This window comes from Desmodus rotundus, chromosome 12 (genome assembly GCF_022682495.2).
Source record: "Desmodus rotundus isolate HL8 chromosome 12, HLdesRot8A.1, whole genome shotgun sequence".
Taxonomy (NCBI): domain Eukaryota; kingdom Metazoa; phylum Chordata; class Mammalia; order Chiroptera; family Phyllostomidae; genus Desmodus; species Desmodus rotundus.
Window position 1 is genome coordinate 97,288,007 of NC_071398.1, and position 14,475 is coordinate 97,302,481.

A 14,475-nucleotide genomic window follows, 5' to 3' on the forward strand; every position below is an offset into this window, starting at 1 on the left:
GTTTGGGGTCTGAGCAATAATATACTTCTCCCCAACGGGCGAGCTGTTCAGGTTACAGTTCTTCTGTTACTGAGCTCGAAATTCACTTAAATTCCCCAGGGGCAACTTGAAGCACGGTGTCCACACATGTGACATGCAGCTGGCCGAGCACCTGCACAGCGGGTGGCGCGCAGCCCCGTTAGGCAACAGACCCTGAAACAGTCGTGTCTCGGGCTGGGCTTTGGAAACCCGAACACCTCCCGGTTCTCTGGAGCGCAGAGCTTGAGTGTCACGGGGCCCCAGGCGTCTCATCCACCAGAGTTAGTGACAAACACTCAGCCCCGATTAGGGGCAGAGGGGGGGAGTGTGGGGTGTGGGTGTGTGTGTGTGTGTGTGTGTGTGTGTAATTCAAATACAACTGACTGCCTTACCTGCTCTGCTGCAGGACGGAAATGAAAGATAAATACATCCACACAGCAGAGACTTGGCTGAAAGAATCAAAAAAAAAAAAATGCATTTGTGGGGATAACAATGGGCAACAGTGGGTGAGGTGAGGAGGGGAAAACAGGACAAAAGGATCTTCCGAGACAGTCTTCAAAGGCTACGCGAGGACTTCCCGGAAACTGTGTTCTGAGTTCTATGTCAAAGTCCATCTCCGAATGACTGACGTTGCATGTGCCTAGGAGACTTGGGGGTCCTCAGCTGGAGAGGGAGGTGGGGCTGGGGGGACTGGGGAGTCAGCCATGCCCTGGGGAGGGACTTGATCCAAATCCAAATCGAAGAGCATTACCCCGGCTTCCTCGGGTTTCTTGGCAAACATCTCTTCCCTGGGAGGAAACGCACAAGGAGGGCAAGATTTTTAGAAAGAAGAAAAAGACTCCCTCAGGCCCCAGCCACGAAAGAGCAGCACTTCCTTCCCCACCTGCCTACAGATGCAGACACAGGCATCACCGGGTAGGGGTGAGCTACACGCTATGCTTTAACTGTGAGTCAGCTCTTCTTGCATTGGCCCCTGGAACCCACAACCCAGCGTCCACCCCTATCAGCCAGCTCTCCAAGGTCAGCCCAGGGCAGGCTCGCTCTCGGGGTCCCACTGGCCTCCCAGCTTTTCTCTGCCAGTTCAGCCCCGGGCTCACAGCACCTCTCCTCTCTGCTGAACTGACCCCCACCCTCATCCTACCCCTGCCTGGCAAACCCTGCCTTCCAGGAAATGTGACTCGCCCATGCAGTGCTGAAAGACTCAGATTTCACTGTCCCCTGACCACCTGCTATGTTCCAGGGATTGGAAAGGAACTAGAAATGAATGGCATGCAGATTTGCAGCCACACCTCCCAAGAAGGTTTTCAGCCAAGGAAGCTGAGATGGATGGACAGCTATTTACCCTGGTCTGGTGGCCGGTACAAGGCACAACTAGAATGCAGACTCAGACCTCCAGATCACAAGTTCACTGACGCATCCCTCAGGCAGAGCTGACCCCCAGTGTTGCTCCGTGGCTGTGGGGTGATGGGGAGGGGTCATGTGTGTGCTAGGAGAGGTCTCAGATTGGAGGGGTCTCTTCCTTCTTGCGTGGGTGTTAGAGCAGTGACCACAGCCCCTGGGGGACAACCTAATTCGTCACATAACCTGATCAGTAAAGGTTCTGACACCCCACATCCATGTTAACTAAGAAACTGCACATAATTTATCAGTTCACTAGCATCTTATATTCCAACAAGCTCTGAGGTCAAGAAGTATTGTGAACAACATTGAGTAGAATCCGTATTTTAAATCAGTGCTTTTGAATTTTTTGGCTAACTTATGGGGTTTTAATAAAGTCATTATTTTTAAGCTTATATTGAACCTGACAACTCAGAAGGGTCAGCTCTGCCAATTTTTGTTCTCTGCTCATGTTTATCTCATTAGAATTATTTTGACCTAAGTTTCCTGGCAGAAGTTTGTTAGGCCACTTGTCTCTTTCTTTTTAAGACTGTATTTATTTATTTACTTTTAGAGACTGGGGAGGAGAAGGGGGGGAGAGGAACATTAATCAATTGCCCCTTGCATGCACCCCATCCAGGACTGAACCTGCAACCCAGGCATGTGCCCCGACTGGGAATCGAACTGGCGACCTTTGCTTTGCAGGATGACACCCAACCAAATGAGCATTGCCCAATGAACTGAGCCACACTGGTCAGGGCCACTTGTCCCATTTGAAGGTTACATTCATTAAGACTAGATGACATAAATAGCCAAGAGTTGGAAACAGCCTAAGTGTCCATCAGTAGATGAGTGGATAAAAAACTGGTACATTTATACAACAGAATACTACACAGCAGGAAAAAAAGGAGGAGCTCCTACCTTTTACAACAGCATGGATGGAACTGGAGAGCATTATGCTAAGTGAAATAAGCCAGGCAGTGAAAGACAAATACCATACGATCTCATTTATAACAGGAATCTAATGAACAGAATAAACTAACGAGCAAAAGAGAACCAGAGGCATGGAAACATGGAACAGACTGAGGAGGGGAGGGAGGAGGTGGGAACTGTTTGAAAGAGGGAGAAGGGACTAGTTAAAGGCCATGTATGAAGGACCCATGGACAACAGTGTGGGATTGACTATGGAAGTGGGAGTGGGCTGGGCAGAGGGGGACGAAGGGGGACAATGTAACATTGGGACAATGTAACACTATGAACAATAAAATATTATTTAAAAAGGCTAGAAAACATAACTCGTAAGTCCACGTAAGCAAATCCAGCAACTCATAGGCATTTGCTGTGAGTGAAGAAGACCCATGGAGCTCCCTGCTCCTGTCCCTCCACCAGAAAGGTCTCCGCTTCTACACAGCACCTTGTGACACGCGGTAAGGGAGTGGCACCTGGCCACACATCTGTTTCCACAGAGGTCACTTTGAGCATAAATGGGAGTCCTACTGTGTTCTCCATCCACTTTTGCACACGGGCGTCGTCCTCGTACCGGAGAGAGGGGCACCCCCCTCAGTGAGCCCCAGGCTGGCCAGGGTTAGCAAACGAAAACAGAGGCTGCCAGCTGAAGGACATTTCAGACAAACCACCGATTTTTACAACACGCATATCACCAATATTGCACAGATGTATTTGGGCCAAATACGTGTTTTGTTGTTTATCTAAAACTCGAATTACACCAGGCATCCAGCGTCTTATCTGCGCACCCCACCTCTGGCGCAGGCACACCCTCTCTTTCAGGTCAGTAAGGTGCCTTCTTTCTAAGGACCTCAGGGGCACAGCCCTGGGTACCAGGCACGTAACGGTGAAGGAGACAGAGTCCCTGCCTGCAGGGAGCTCCTGGCCTCTTGGGAATGAGGGCAAGTTTCAGGGAATCCATGCTGTCCCTAACTTTAAAAAGTCATGCCTTTTTATATTAAGAGGGAACTTCACAACTTCCACCTGATTATCAAAGTGATTCCCCCAAAGAGCCATGGATCCGAAATTCATCCCAGCACCCCTATTTTCACTTGTCGAAGGACCACATGGGAAAGGTGTATTTCCCGTGGTGGCTGACAAAAGAGTGTCTCGTTCACAAAGTCAGCCTCCTCCTTGCAGCCCCAGACACATTTGAATACATTTGAATATATTCATATAAACCAGTGTCTCCTGCAGTTTCAAGCACTGCCCACCCGCAGAGCTCAGAGTACCTGGAGGCCATGGTGAACCTGCGTCTGGTCACCTCAGAGGCCAGGTCCCTGTAGGGAAGCTTCAGGCCGTTGTTCTGGAGGCTCCTTTCAGACATGGCCTTGCGCTCAGAGGAATTGAGATTCAGTTCACCTGTGGGTCTAAAACACAAGCGACAGCAATGTGGGTGTCAGGGGCAGAGAAAATCGCCGTCCTGGCCCAGTATGGCAAGGCCTGCGGAGGCGGTCACTGCACCTGGGTCCTTCCTGCAGCCTGCGCCCAGCCCCAGGCCTGTCCAGGGCCAGGCTTCCTCCCACACCTGCACTGGGCAGGAGGGAGGCCCTCCCGCCCCTGAGGTAGGACAGGTGTTCTTCCTGACTCATGCAGTCGGTGAGGGTGGCTACTGCTCCCCCAGGTCACAGCTGGGGTGATGGAGGCCCTGAGAGGTGAAGTGACTCTCCTGGAACCCGGGCCACTGCCACGGGGCCATCCCTCACAGGCCCAGTGGTCACCCCTGGCCCCTGCCAAGTTTTCTGCCCAGAGCACTTGCCTTCCAAAGAACTGGGGAAGGGGGCTTGGGGCCAGGCTGCTTACTCAGATGTGCACCCGGTGGGGCTCAACATTGATACCAGAAACCTCATCGGCCCCCCATTTGGTGCCAGCCGCTGAGGGGTGCCCTTATTTGATGACCACAGTAACTCTGCAAGGTCCCCACGAGTGAAGGGGGAGACTGAGCCGCAGGGAAACTCAGCAGCTCCCCCAGGGCCACGGAGCTAGATCCTGAGCCCCCGCCCGTCTGCCTGCAGACTGTGCTCTCTCCGCAACAAGACCGACTCACCCTCACCGTCTGCCTCGGTGCCAGGCCCTGGCCCTGGACCCGGAGATGGGTCCCCACTCCTGGACACCTCCTGGTCACACTCGTGCAGCGGCAGAGCTGTTCTTGGAGCAGGGATGGCAGCGGCCTGAGCTGGAAAAGTTTGTTCTTCAGAGGAGGCCGCACTGACTTACCTTTTGATGCCCGATGTGCTCGGTCTAGAGCCCCTTCCGCACCTCGGCTCAGTCTCGCAAAGAAATGCCCTTACGACAGACCCTGTCCCCGCATGTCAGAGACTGCCCCTCCTTAGGGAAGGGAAAGGCTAACCCCCCACCACCCACTGCGTGCCTCTCAGGCTTTTATCCTCCTGCAAGCCGTCTTTCTCAGGAGCTTGAGTTAATGGCCTTCACTGGGGCCCTCAGAAGGTAGCAGCTGATACAAATTATCCCCACTGCGTGGCCCTTGATGGGAAATCTCTGCAGATGTGGCAGGAGAAGGTGGGTCAGGAGTGTGGCGCCAGCGAGGGGCGATGTGCCACCCGAGCAAGGAGGGAGCCCCACTTCAGATGCTGATGAACATGAGGCCTTGACTTATATCTACCGACTGCGTTTTAGAGCGCACGCCGCGATCCCCCTCCTCCCAGCGCCACCAGGCTCTTTGACCCCACCCCTTCCTGGTGATTGACAGCGTGCCTTCTGAGCGCGCAGGTGTTTGGGCTTTGAAAGAAGTGGATTGGTGGCAGGCCTCCCCTGTTTGAGCTGAGTGATCTTGGGCAAGTCATTTCACATCCACGGGCCTCAGTCTTCTCACCTGTGAAGAGGGGAGTAGTATGCTCTTATCCCTAGGGCTGTTGTGAGGATTGAGAAAATATTTGCTAAAATCCCAGTTTTACTTTTGTTGTTGTTGCATTTTTAAATGTTTTCTTTTTTAAAGAGTTTACTTAATAATTTTTAGAGAGGGGAAAGGAGGGAGAAAGAGAAGGAGAGGAACATTGATGTGTGGTTGCCCCTCGGGTGCCTCCCATCAGGGATGCGGTGGGGGGAACCTGGTCTGCATGCCCTGACTGGGAATCGAACCGGTGACCCTTTAGTCTGCAGGCCATCACTCAATCCACTGAGCCACACCAGCCAGGGCTAAACGTCTTCATATGTGCATTTAGCCTAGGGAGGAATGTGAATATATATGTATGAAGGTGTGTATCCAGATATTGCTGCTCACATAGCACCACGAATACAAAACGAGCCTTTTCCTCACAAACCCAAATCTGTACTTTTTGAAAGCAGGAGCCCAATGTTGTCCTCCCTGCCCCACACACCACCAGGGCTGGGCAGAGTCGAGCTCCCGGTGGGAGCCCAGCAATGCGGGGCACCGTCCCCCAACGTGTTTCCTTGAGCCCGAGCATTATGGGATCTCCCGTTGTGAAGGGTTTGCACAGTATAAACAGACTTCGCTGTTGCACGTGACTATGTCAGCGGCAGCCATCGGATGTTGGCATCCGAAGGGACGCGGTGACCGTCCTGGGGTCCGGCAGTGGTCTGCTCTGGGCTTGCTGCTGTGTTGTTCCGCCGACTTCGGAGCACAAGGTCCAGGCGTTGGGGGGGAATGCAGGGGAAGTCTGCTGTGGTCCAGACCCCTCTGAAGTGACCGCCACCATGCAGTGCCAGAAACACCATGGCTCCCCCGCCAGCCACCCTCGATGATGGACGGTCCACTCGTCTCTACGCACGTTCCCGAAATCTGGAGTTCTGGCGAGAAGTCTGAACTTCAGACATGGAAGGGGAGGGACAGCATGGGAGTCTGTTCATCTCTACGTGACCGGGAAGCCCCACTGGAGAAAGCTGCTACTCTGAGGTCACACGTGAGTGATAGGGCTGGGATTCAAAGTGTGTCCATCAGTTTGCCGGTGACATTTTCCCTCTCACCAAAGACAGGTAGGTGGAAATGAAATGAAGATGTGTGTTCTTTTGAGAGAGAAATATACAAACACTCGGTATCATTGTTACATGGAAAACAGGGCCATGGACACTTGTCTGGGAGGCTCTCAGTTGTGTGGGAAGTAGACTGAGGATATCTGAAGTGATAGGGCTCCTGTGAGGACAGGCGAGGCAAAAAAGGGACAGGGAGCCTCTTGGGAGAACAGGGTAGGTGACCCTACTGGGCCTCATGGGAGAACTTGAACCAGATAGCCAAAGGCACCTGTAGGGACTGTGTGCCTTGCCACATCTATGCCAGCCCAAGTTGGGGCTCTCACACTCAGCTACGGATGGGAGTCAGCCTGGGTCTCCGCGGGCTTATAAGCTAGGAATCTTCACAGACCCCACACTCGGCTAAGAGATACTTAGAGCTGGCCCGGGATGAGGAGGCCCTCAAGGGCATTCTCAGCTCCCTGACCCACTTGCTTGGCTGTGTGCCAAACCTGAGTCCCATCTCCCTCTCCACCTGCTGACACCCATCCCCATGCGGCTGTATGTGGCCAGAGAAAACCACAAGACTTGATGACCAGTTGCACTTCAAATGCAGGACTGCATTCAGCTCTACTCTTCAAGTCCCACCCAGAAGCTGGCCCCTCCTCTCCTCCTTCACTGTTAGCGCCCCTGGTCCACAGGTGCCCGGCATCTCTCTCAGAAATCATTGCAAAGCCTCCCAACTCATGTTTTCAACCTTGTCCCTTCCCCAGTCTTTTCTTAACATACCGCCAGAACAACCCTCTATTTGGGAGTCATGTCCTGTTACTCCTCTGCTCCCAACTCACCAATGGCTTCATGTTTCAAAGTAAAAGCCAGAACCCTCACAATGGCCTTCAAAGCCCACTCTGCTCCCTTGCCTCCCACCCAACGTCCCCAACCATCCCTGACCTCAACAACCATTCCGTTTTCTTTATGCTGCTCCAACCATCTGGCCTCCTTGCTGTTCTCTGAGCCTCCAGGGACTCCCCTGCTTGGCATACTTTTGCCCCAAATGTCTGCAAAGCTTGTTTCCTGTCTTGCTCCAGGCCCTTCAGGCTGAGGCCTTGGTTTGTCCCCTGCGAGGGGTGTGGATGGCCGGCCCCGCCCCCGCTTTCAGAGGGATAGCTGCCGTAGCCAAGTTCATGGTCCCTGGCCCAGGACTGACCACTGTGGGAGAATGAATGCCCAGCCCCCTTGACTTGATTTGCGGTGGCTCGGAAGGGCCATCCCCGCTGTAACTGCATCATGGGATTTGGGTGGTGGATTACCAGGCAGAGAAGCCTGCGTTGGTGGTGAGTTGGGATGGGATTCTGATGTAAGGGAATTAACCGGCAAGTTGAATATGTCAAGCTTTTGAGAGGTTAAGGGGCAGTTCTACTTTCAGGACAATGCCTCTTGCTGAGGGCTATCCAAGTTTGGGGAAGACAATGAATGACTGAGGCCCTTAATCAGCAATTCAAGGTGAAAACAGTCGCCACTCTGAAGCAGATGTCTCAGAGGAAGGGCATGGGCTTCATCCAGAGATTGGACCGAAAAGAAATGTACACCTAAAATCAGGCCACTGAGGTGCCTATGCTACTTGATTTAGCACTTCGACGGGCCACCAGTCCAGAAAAAGTTGAGGGCTTTTACTTAAGAATCCGAGTTTGCCCTACAACAGCAATAAACTTCCACCCATCGGACCCCAAGACAGGCTGAATACCAATAGCACTGTTGGCTTAAGATCGGCTGCCATTGTTTTCTGGGTATTTCGGGAAAGCTATAGAGATGCTGCTTCAATCCCCAACAGCAGACTTGGCCCTACACCAGAGGGTGTGATGGAGACCAGCAGATAGGGCCAAGGACCCGTTTCTCCGTGACAACATAAAGGCAGCAACGTGCAAATGTGGAGACGGTCAGCGTATCATTCCGATGTCATCATCCTGCTCTTTTCCATTTCGTTTTGCAAACATCGGCTTCATTAGAGGACTGGATGAAAAGTGTACTCCTAAAATGAAACGAAATCAAGATGGTTTTCACAGACAGGTCAGCTGTGGCTCAGTGGACTATGGGTAGAAGAGACCGCAAAGGGTTGTGGAAACGCGGAAAATGCTGGGAAGCCATGAAACGTGGGGCAGCCAAGCTGTCCGTTAGGAAAGGCACGCCTGACACCCGAGTTCTGACTGCCCCTCCACCTCGTTTTCATCCACGATAGGTTCCGACTCCACCTCTACATCCTGCCTCTGGCCGAGCCTACGTTGAGCTTTACTTCGTGTAATCTGTATCGTGAAAACTAGTCAGTAAGATGCCTTTTCAAACTAGCCTGCCCCCCATTCTCTGACCCTAACCCCGTCTTCCCTTGCACCACCAAGGACAAATTAGCTAAGGGCAAAAACACACCCTCCTCTTCCTCACCAGAACAGTGCCTGGGGCAGGGAATGTAGTTTCATGTGACCACACCTACTGTCAACTCCTCAGTGTGGCACCTTCTGGGCTAGCCCGTCACCTCGTGGAAGCCACGAGACTTGTGAGCAGACGGTGGAGAAGCAGGCATACAAGTGTCTTCTGTCCACTGGGTAGGCGTCTATGTCAGTTTCCCACTGCAGACGCTGGCAGCAAAGGGCCCAAGGCACCAGAGGGTTTCAGGTTACTTCCCCTCCCACCCCCTGCTGAGCAGCAGACGCCTAGTGGCTTGCAAATGAAGTAACAGCAAGCTACATACTTGGCTCCTTTGTAGGCCCAAAACTTTAGGACTGAATTTAAGGGCTAGAATATGAGAAAACAGTGGCACTGGGGGAGACAGATAAAGGAGGGCTACAGCTCTCTGGTACAGCTCTGTGCCCTAACCTTGCTGACCACGCCATCTTAGAGCATGTGTTGAGAAGAGCCTCACAGGTTGTGAGCGAAGGCACGGAGACCTGCAGTAGTGAGCTGGGTCTGGAAGCCCTGTGTTCCGGAGCCCCTCAGCACTTCCTTCCACAGGTTGAGTAAATGACAAATCCCACCTTTCCAGTTGACTTGTGCAGGTGAAGGTGACCATGTGTGTGTGAATGAAGGTAGCGAAAACACCATCCTGAGTTCTGTGAGGAAGTCTGGGTCCGATTCCTGCACAGAAAAATGATGTGACTACTTGGCACTAAGCACTGTGCATCGTCCAGACCCCCCTGCCTCCCCAACAGAGGCCCCAACACCAGTGCGGCCGCTGGGGGCGGGGGGCGGGGGGCAGGGCGTGCCTCTTGCCCTCCACGACTGCTTCTACTTGGAGCCTACAGCTACTGGAAGTCAGAAATCAAGTCTTGGCAGAACATAGTTCACTGCTTGTGGTGCACGGCAGACCCTGCTTCAGATTCTGGGAATGGATGAGAAGCTCCAAGATTCATTATTTAGAGAATACTTTATTAGTTTCTGTAATCAAACCCATGTAGATTAAGACCTTACATATTTAATACAGTGCGTTACCCCTGTACAAATGGAAAAAATTATGTCGAACATTTCTAGACCAATATGGCTGTTAATTTCTGTACAATGCCAACCCAACACGGTACAACCGAGATAGTTTTTCCAAAGTTGACAGCACAGCTAAAGTTTCAAAAATTCAAATTATATATATACGTATATATATTTATTTATATAAAAAGACCGATAGCAGTATGTTATGCATCGATAGCAGCAACAGCCTTTCCAGGTTCTGCAGTCATCTGAACACAATTAGACACATCCAGCACACTCCATTAAAAAAAAAAAAGTAAAAAACAAATCCCCAGAAAACAGCAAAGTTCTGTTACTGTTGTGGTACCTGGCACCATTTTTTAATTAGCTTCTCCATCATCATCTGGAAAGAAAACATTCTGGAATAACGTCATCAGAAACAGCTCCGATCAAGCACGGTCACGACCACACACCGTAAGCAGGGACAACATGGTTTACACTCACAGAGGTTTGCTACAGTACTGTCCTACAGCTAGAATACTAGAGGGTACAATGACAAAGGCATTATTTGAGACTTGATTTTGTTTCCCAGCAGAGGGCTCGGCCAGCAGGGTGGGATGGCGCAGCTCTGGTAAGGCGTGCACCTTCTCCGCTGGGGTTTCCTTTCATCAGTGGCATCGTTCTGGGCGCTCACGGCTCTTCATGAGTATCAGCTAAAAACCGTTTTAAAAAGATCAGAACAAACCCAAACAAAAACACCCCATCACACCCCACGGATTCATACAAAGATGACTGAGTAGAGGTGAGCAAGACTCGCCCTAACTAGTATTCACCAAAGCTGCTGCGTCTGAGAGGGCAGAGCTCCACAGAAGCGAGAAGCCCAGACACCCTTCAAAGCTTTGGGCCACAACCAAAACACAGCACCATTCCAACAGAAGCAGCAACCAAACCCTGCCATCGGGGATGTTCAGGATGCTGACGGCACTGTTTCACCATTGTTCACTCATCCAGGAAGAAGGGAAAATTGGTTATGATACTTTGTGTTCAACTCAATTACATTATAAAATCAGCAAGCCGCCAGGGTCAGACGTAGGCTCCTCTGTGCAGCCCCAGTCCTTATCCGTTCTTCACCCCCAGGGCCCACCAATGCCCTGACCACAGCCAAAGGCCGGCAGGAAGCAGCCTCCCAGCTGCTCTACCAGTTGGGATCACCTCCTCTGCAGCATTCCTTCCCTCTTAGTGCTGGCGTCCCATCTAACCATAACGATTTAATTCTGAATGATACGCACTCCAGGACTGTGTGAGTGTGTCTGTATGTAAATTCAGGCTGAGATGCACGGCAACCAACAGGGTGCGTGTTGTGTAGTGGGTGCAGCTTACGTCAGGGTGAATGGCTCCTGTGTCCCCCGTGCGCCTCCGAGCTCTGGAGAGGATCCTGTCACAGACCTTTTACCCCTCTGGCTGCTGGCACTGCCCCACTGCACCCTTCCTCCTCCCCCTTGCCCCTCCCCCAGTCCCTGCAATAAACCACAGCCTTTTAAGATTTTGTTTCTTCGGTTTTGATGGCCTGAGGTTTGATGGGTCCAGTTCGAACAGGTTTGGTGGCCATGGTGGGTGCAGGGGGGGGCTTTTCTTCTACTTTCTCCTGACAGACACCAGGAGCATCGGCCAGCGTTTCAGGGGGTTTGCTTGCATCGCTGTCCACCTTCGGGGCCTTGCCGCCTATCTGTTTGCTCTGCTGCTGTTCAGAGAAGAAGCGCTGCGTGGACTGAAGAACCTCTGCTCTCTGCTTTGCCTTAAAGAACAGGAAACAACAACTGAAGACGCTGCAGCATCACCAAAGCCTGTCAATCACTCTCAGTTTGAATTCTTTCACCAATCACCAATCAGCTTTCCCCACGCTGGTTTGACCCAAACCAAAAGTACCTCATTGATCTTTTAATGGAAGGATTTCTTCCTGTCACTGAAAACATTCCATGTGATTTAAAAAACTTATTTGAAAAGAACAGGACCACCTCCCACCACTTTTTCAAAGTTTACCCTCTTATAATAAAATAATAAAATGGGAGTTGCTATTGGTTTGTATCTTGTCTGGAACAAACCTTATTGATATCAAATTCTATTTAGGGAGCCTGCTCGCAAACTTGAAACATATACGCAACACTTAAAGCTGCTAGTTATCAACATGTGGTCTACAACAGAACGAAAAGGAAGCACTTATATTGCGGCATTACCAACACCTAGGACCAAAGGTCTTGTGGCTGAGTCCTCTTCCCACAGCTCTCTTCTGCAGGGGAAGAGCATCAGAAATTAGTAACTACACCCTCACTGGATCGCTGAATTCTGAGTGCCCTACCACACTCTGACCTGGCAACATAATCGCCTCATTTTAATGACTGCATGCCCCAAGTACATACATACTTACGTCCATCTGTAAATTACACCACTGTAACGTTTCTACACCTCCTGCATATGAAAAAGCCCCACACGTTCTACGAGTCCTCTGCACTGTCCAAAACTCTGAGCAATTTTCAAGAAATTTGTGCCCTTCTCCGCCCCGTTACTAAGCTACAATACCATTTCCAACATGGGAATTTATGGAAAGTCAAGTGCCAAGGAGCCAGGAACAGAACTGGAAACCAAGGCCAAACGGTATCCAGAGATGTCTACACAGACGCTGGCATCTGTACCAGTCACGGGCGGACATCAAAGGCTCACGGCCGCACCACAGGCAGGCCAAAGGTACCAGGAGTCCCACTGAGGGGCAGTCTTCACATCTGATTACTCAGGGTCAGAAGCGGGGCTATCCACCCGGAAGGAAACTGTAGCCACCCGCCTAGTGCTCTACAGGGCTACGATAAAAGTGGTTCTGACCAGAGGCCAGGCCGACGGTGGCCCTTTCCCCATCTGGAAGAGCAAGCTCGTCTCTGTTCTAGTCCGACCTGACACAGATCAATGACAAAACAGGCAAAACGATGGACACCTCTCAAGTCCAGTCTAAGCAAACACAAGGTAAACGGGTCAGCCGGCTGCACAGGCAGCCAGGTGAGGCTCCTGCTACAAAAACTATCCCCACACAGGCTCCTACAGGCACCTTCTACACCAGCACACTCCTGGGTTTCGTGCCTTTCATGGTGAAGGATCCCAAAGTGCTTGTCTGAGTTCTTCATCTACAGCCACACTAACTGCTGTGGAATGCAGCCACTCCAGGTGGCAGGCAAAAAGGAGTGTGAACACAGTTTGAGAAGAACACGGGACTTGGAAGACTCAAGTCAGGTCACATGTCTTACCCATCAAAAGTTTTCACAGAACCATGATTTATATCGTAAGCTTGGGGAAGGGGTGGGGGGAGAAAAACAAAGAAAGTGGGAAAGCCTATAATAGTCCATATTACTTTTTTTGCTCTTTCAAAAAATGTAGCAGCTAAACTCAGATCTCCCTCAAATGTTTATTTTATGACCAATTCATCTGGCCATGAGTTTAAAATATTAACTTATCTGTTGACAATAGTTGCAAAAGAAAAAAAAGGGGGGGGGAGGAAAAAAAAGGTGTGTGTGGGGAAACAGGGAGAAAAATAAAGTAAATAATAATAATAATTTAAAAAAAAAAAAAAAAAAAAAAAAAGAATGCCTAAGAGTGACCAGCTCGGTCGAGCCTGCGGGAAGGAGTGCTGGGGGTGTGGTGACGGGCCCAGGGCACCGAAGACGTGGTTCAGACAGAGGGTTGCTCTGGCGGCTGCCAGCACTGTACTAACCTTCATGTCTTGTTCAGCCTTCAGCGCGGCCTGGGCCTGAGTGCCTCTGGCTCCCGCCAGCGATCCACAAGGACCCCTGGCCACATGTGGCACACGAGCATGGCTCATGAGGCCTGTGGTCAGCGGAGGAGGCATCTGACTGGCCAGTGCCATTGGCGGCCTCTGAACGGGCGCTGGGAAGGTGTTAGTATGTGGGGCTCTTACCAATGGAGGGACCAGGTTAGGCTGAGAGAGAATCTGAGTGAAAAAAACAAAACATACAACATTAAACTGTTAAAATTTTTTTTTTTTTTTTTGCCAACTAGACTGGTGGGCTCAACCCAGAGTAAATCTGTACCAATTCCACCAGGGAAGGAGGTGCACACACTGTGCCGTCCTAGCACCTGGACCAGGACGGACGGACGGACGGACCTGCCTGGGCGCTCTAACGGGAGATGCGGGCAGGGCAGGCTATGCACGCAGGTGCCGAGTCTGAGGGGCACAGGGAGGCTATTACTTAGGGCATCTTTTAAAAAAGATGTAATTGCAGAAAAGGCATATACCTATACCAAACAAAATCAGGAAATAAATAAAAAACAATGCTAATTTGACAAATACATGTCTTCTCAGGTACCAATTCTAGTTTGTGAGCGTTCTTATTAATTTGAGTTAGTCCCTCCATCTGATCAGCAAAGGGAAGTGAGGCCAACATTTTTATACATACATTTAAATACCTCTTGGAAAATTTATTTCACCTACATGGTTATCTTAAAACACACACACACGCACACACACACACACACACACACACACACAAAAAAAAACCCAAAAAACCACACCAAAAGCAAACAAACAAAAAAACCTGGAAAACTCTAAGCACTGGGACCCTTCTCTGAAAAATCAACTTCCTCAAAAAGATAAAAGGAACAGAACTCAAATTATTAGAGCTGTGTGGGGAATCTTCT

At 50.8% G+C, this 14,475-nt stretch overlaps 2 protein-coding genes across 5 annotated transcripts in view; both read right to left on the reverse strand.

The window, feature by feature from the left end:
* Positions 1–636: 636 nt before the first annotated feature.
* MYOCOS (myocilin opposite strand) lies at positions 637–4,557 on the reverse strand. The gene is made up of 3 exons (XM_045185790.2): positions 4,454–4,557; positions 3,633–3,770; positions 637–806 (listed from the first exon to the last, which is right to left on the reverse strand). The coding sequence occupies exons 2-3, from the start codon at positions 3,725–3,727 to the stop codon at positions 659–661; spliced, it is 243 nt and encodes an 80-aa protein (XP_045041725.1). The 5' UTR covers positions 3,728–3,770; positions 4,454–4,557; the 3' UTR covers positions 637–658.
* Positions 4,558–9,723: 5,166 nt separating this feature from the next.
* Positions 9,724–14,475, reverse strand: part of PRRC2C (proline rich coiled-coil 2C) — a 76,697-nt gene continuing 71,945 nt past the window's right edge. For 3 of the 4 annotated variants that reach the window (XM_024553468.3, XM_024553464.3, XM_024553446.3), the window contains exons 34-35: positions 13,532–13,768; positions 9,724–11,572 (exon numbers count right to left, since the gene is read on the reverse strand). In XM_024553468.3, coding sequence (XP_024409236.2) covers positions 11,315–11,572; positions 13,532–13,768 — 495 coding nt within the window. In that variant the 3' untranslated portion in view covers positions 9,724–11,314. The remainder of the gene's footprint in view (positions 11,573–13,531; positions 13,769–14,475) is intronic. The other variant, XM_045189626.2, reaches the window with a different exon arrangement.

Bases quoted from the DNA above. Each gene is read 5' to 3' on its own strand.
- MYOCOS (XM_045185790.2), bottom strand. From the start codon at position 3,727: ATGTCTGAAAGGAGCCTCCAGAACAACGGCCTGAAGCTTCCCTACAGG. The intron at 807-3,632 runs GTACTCTGAGCT...GTTTCCTCCCAG, and splicing joins AGGTTCACCATGGCCTCCAG to GGAAGAGATGTTTGCCAAGA.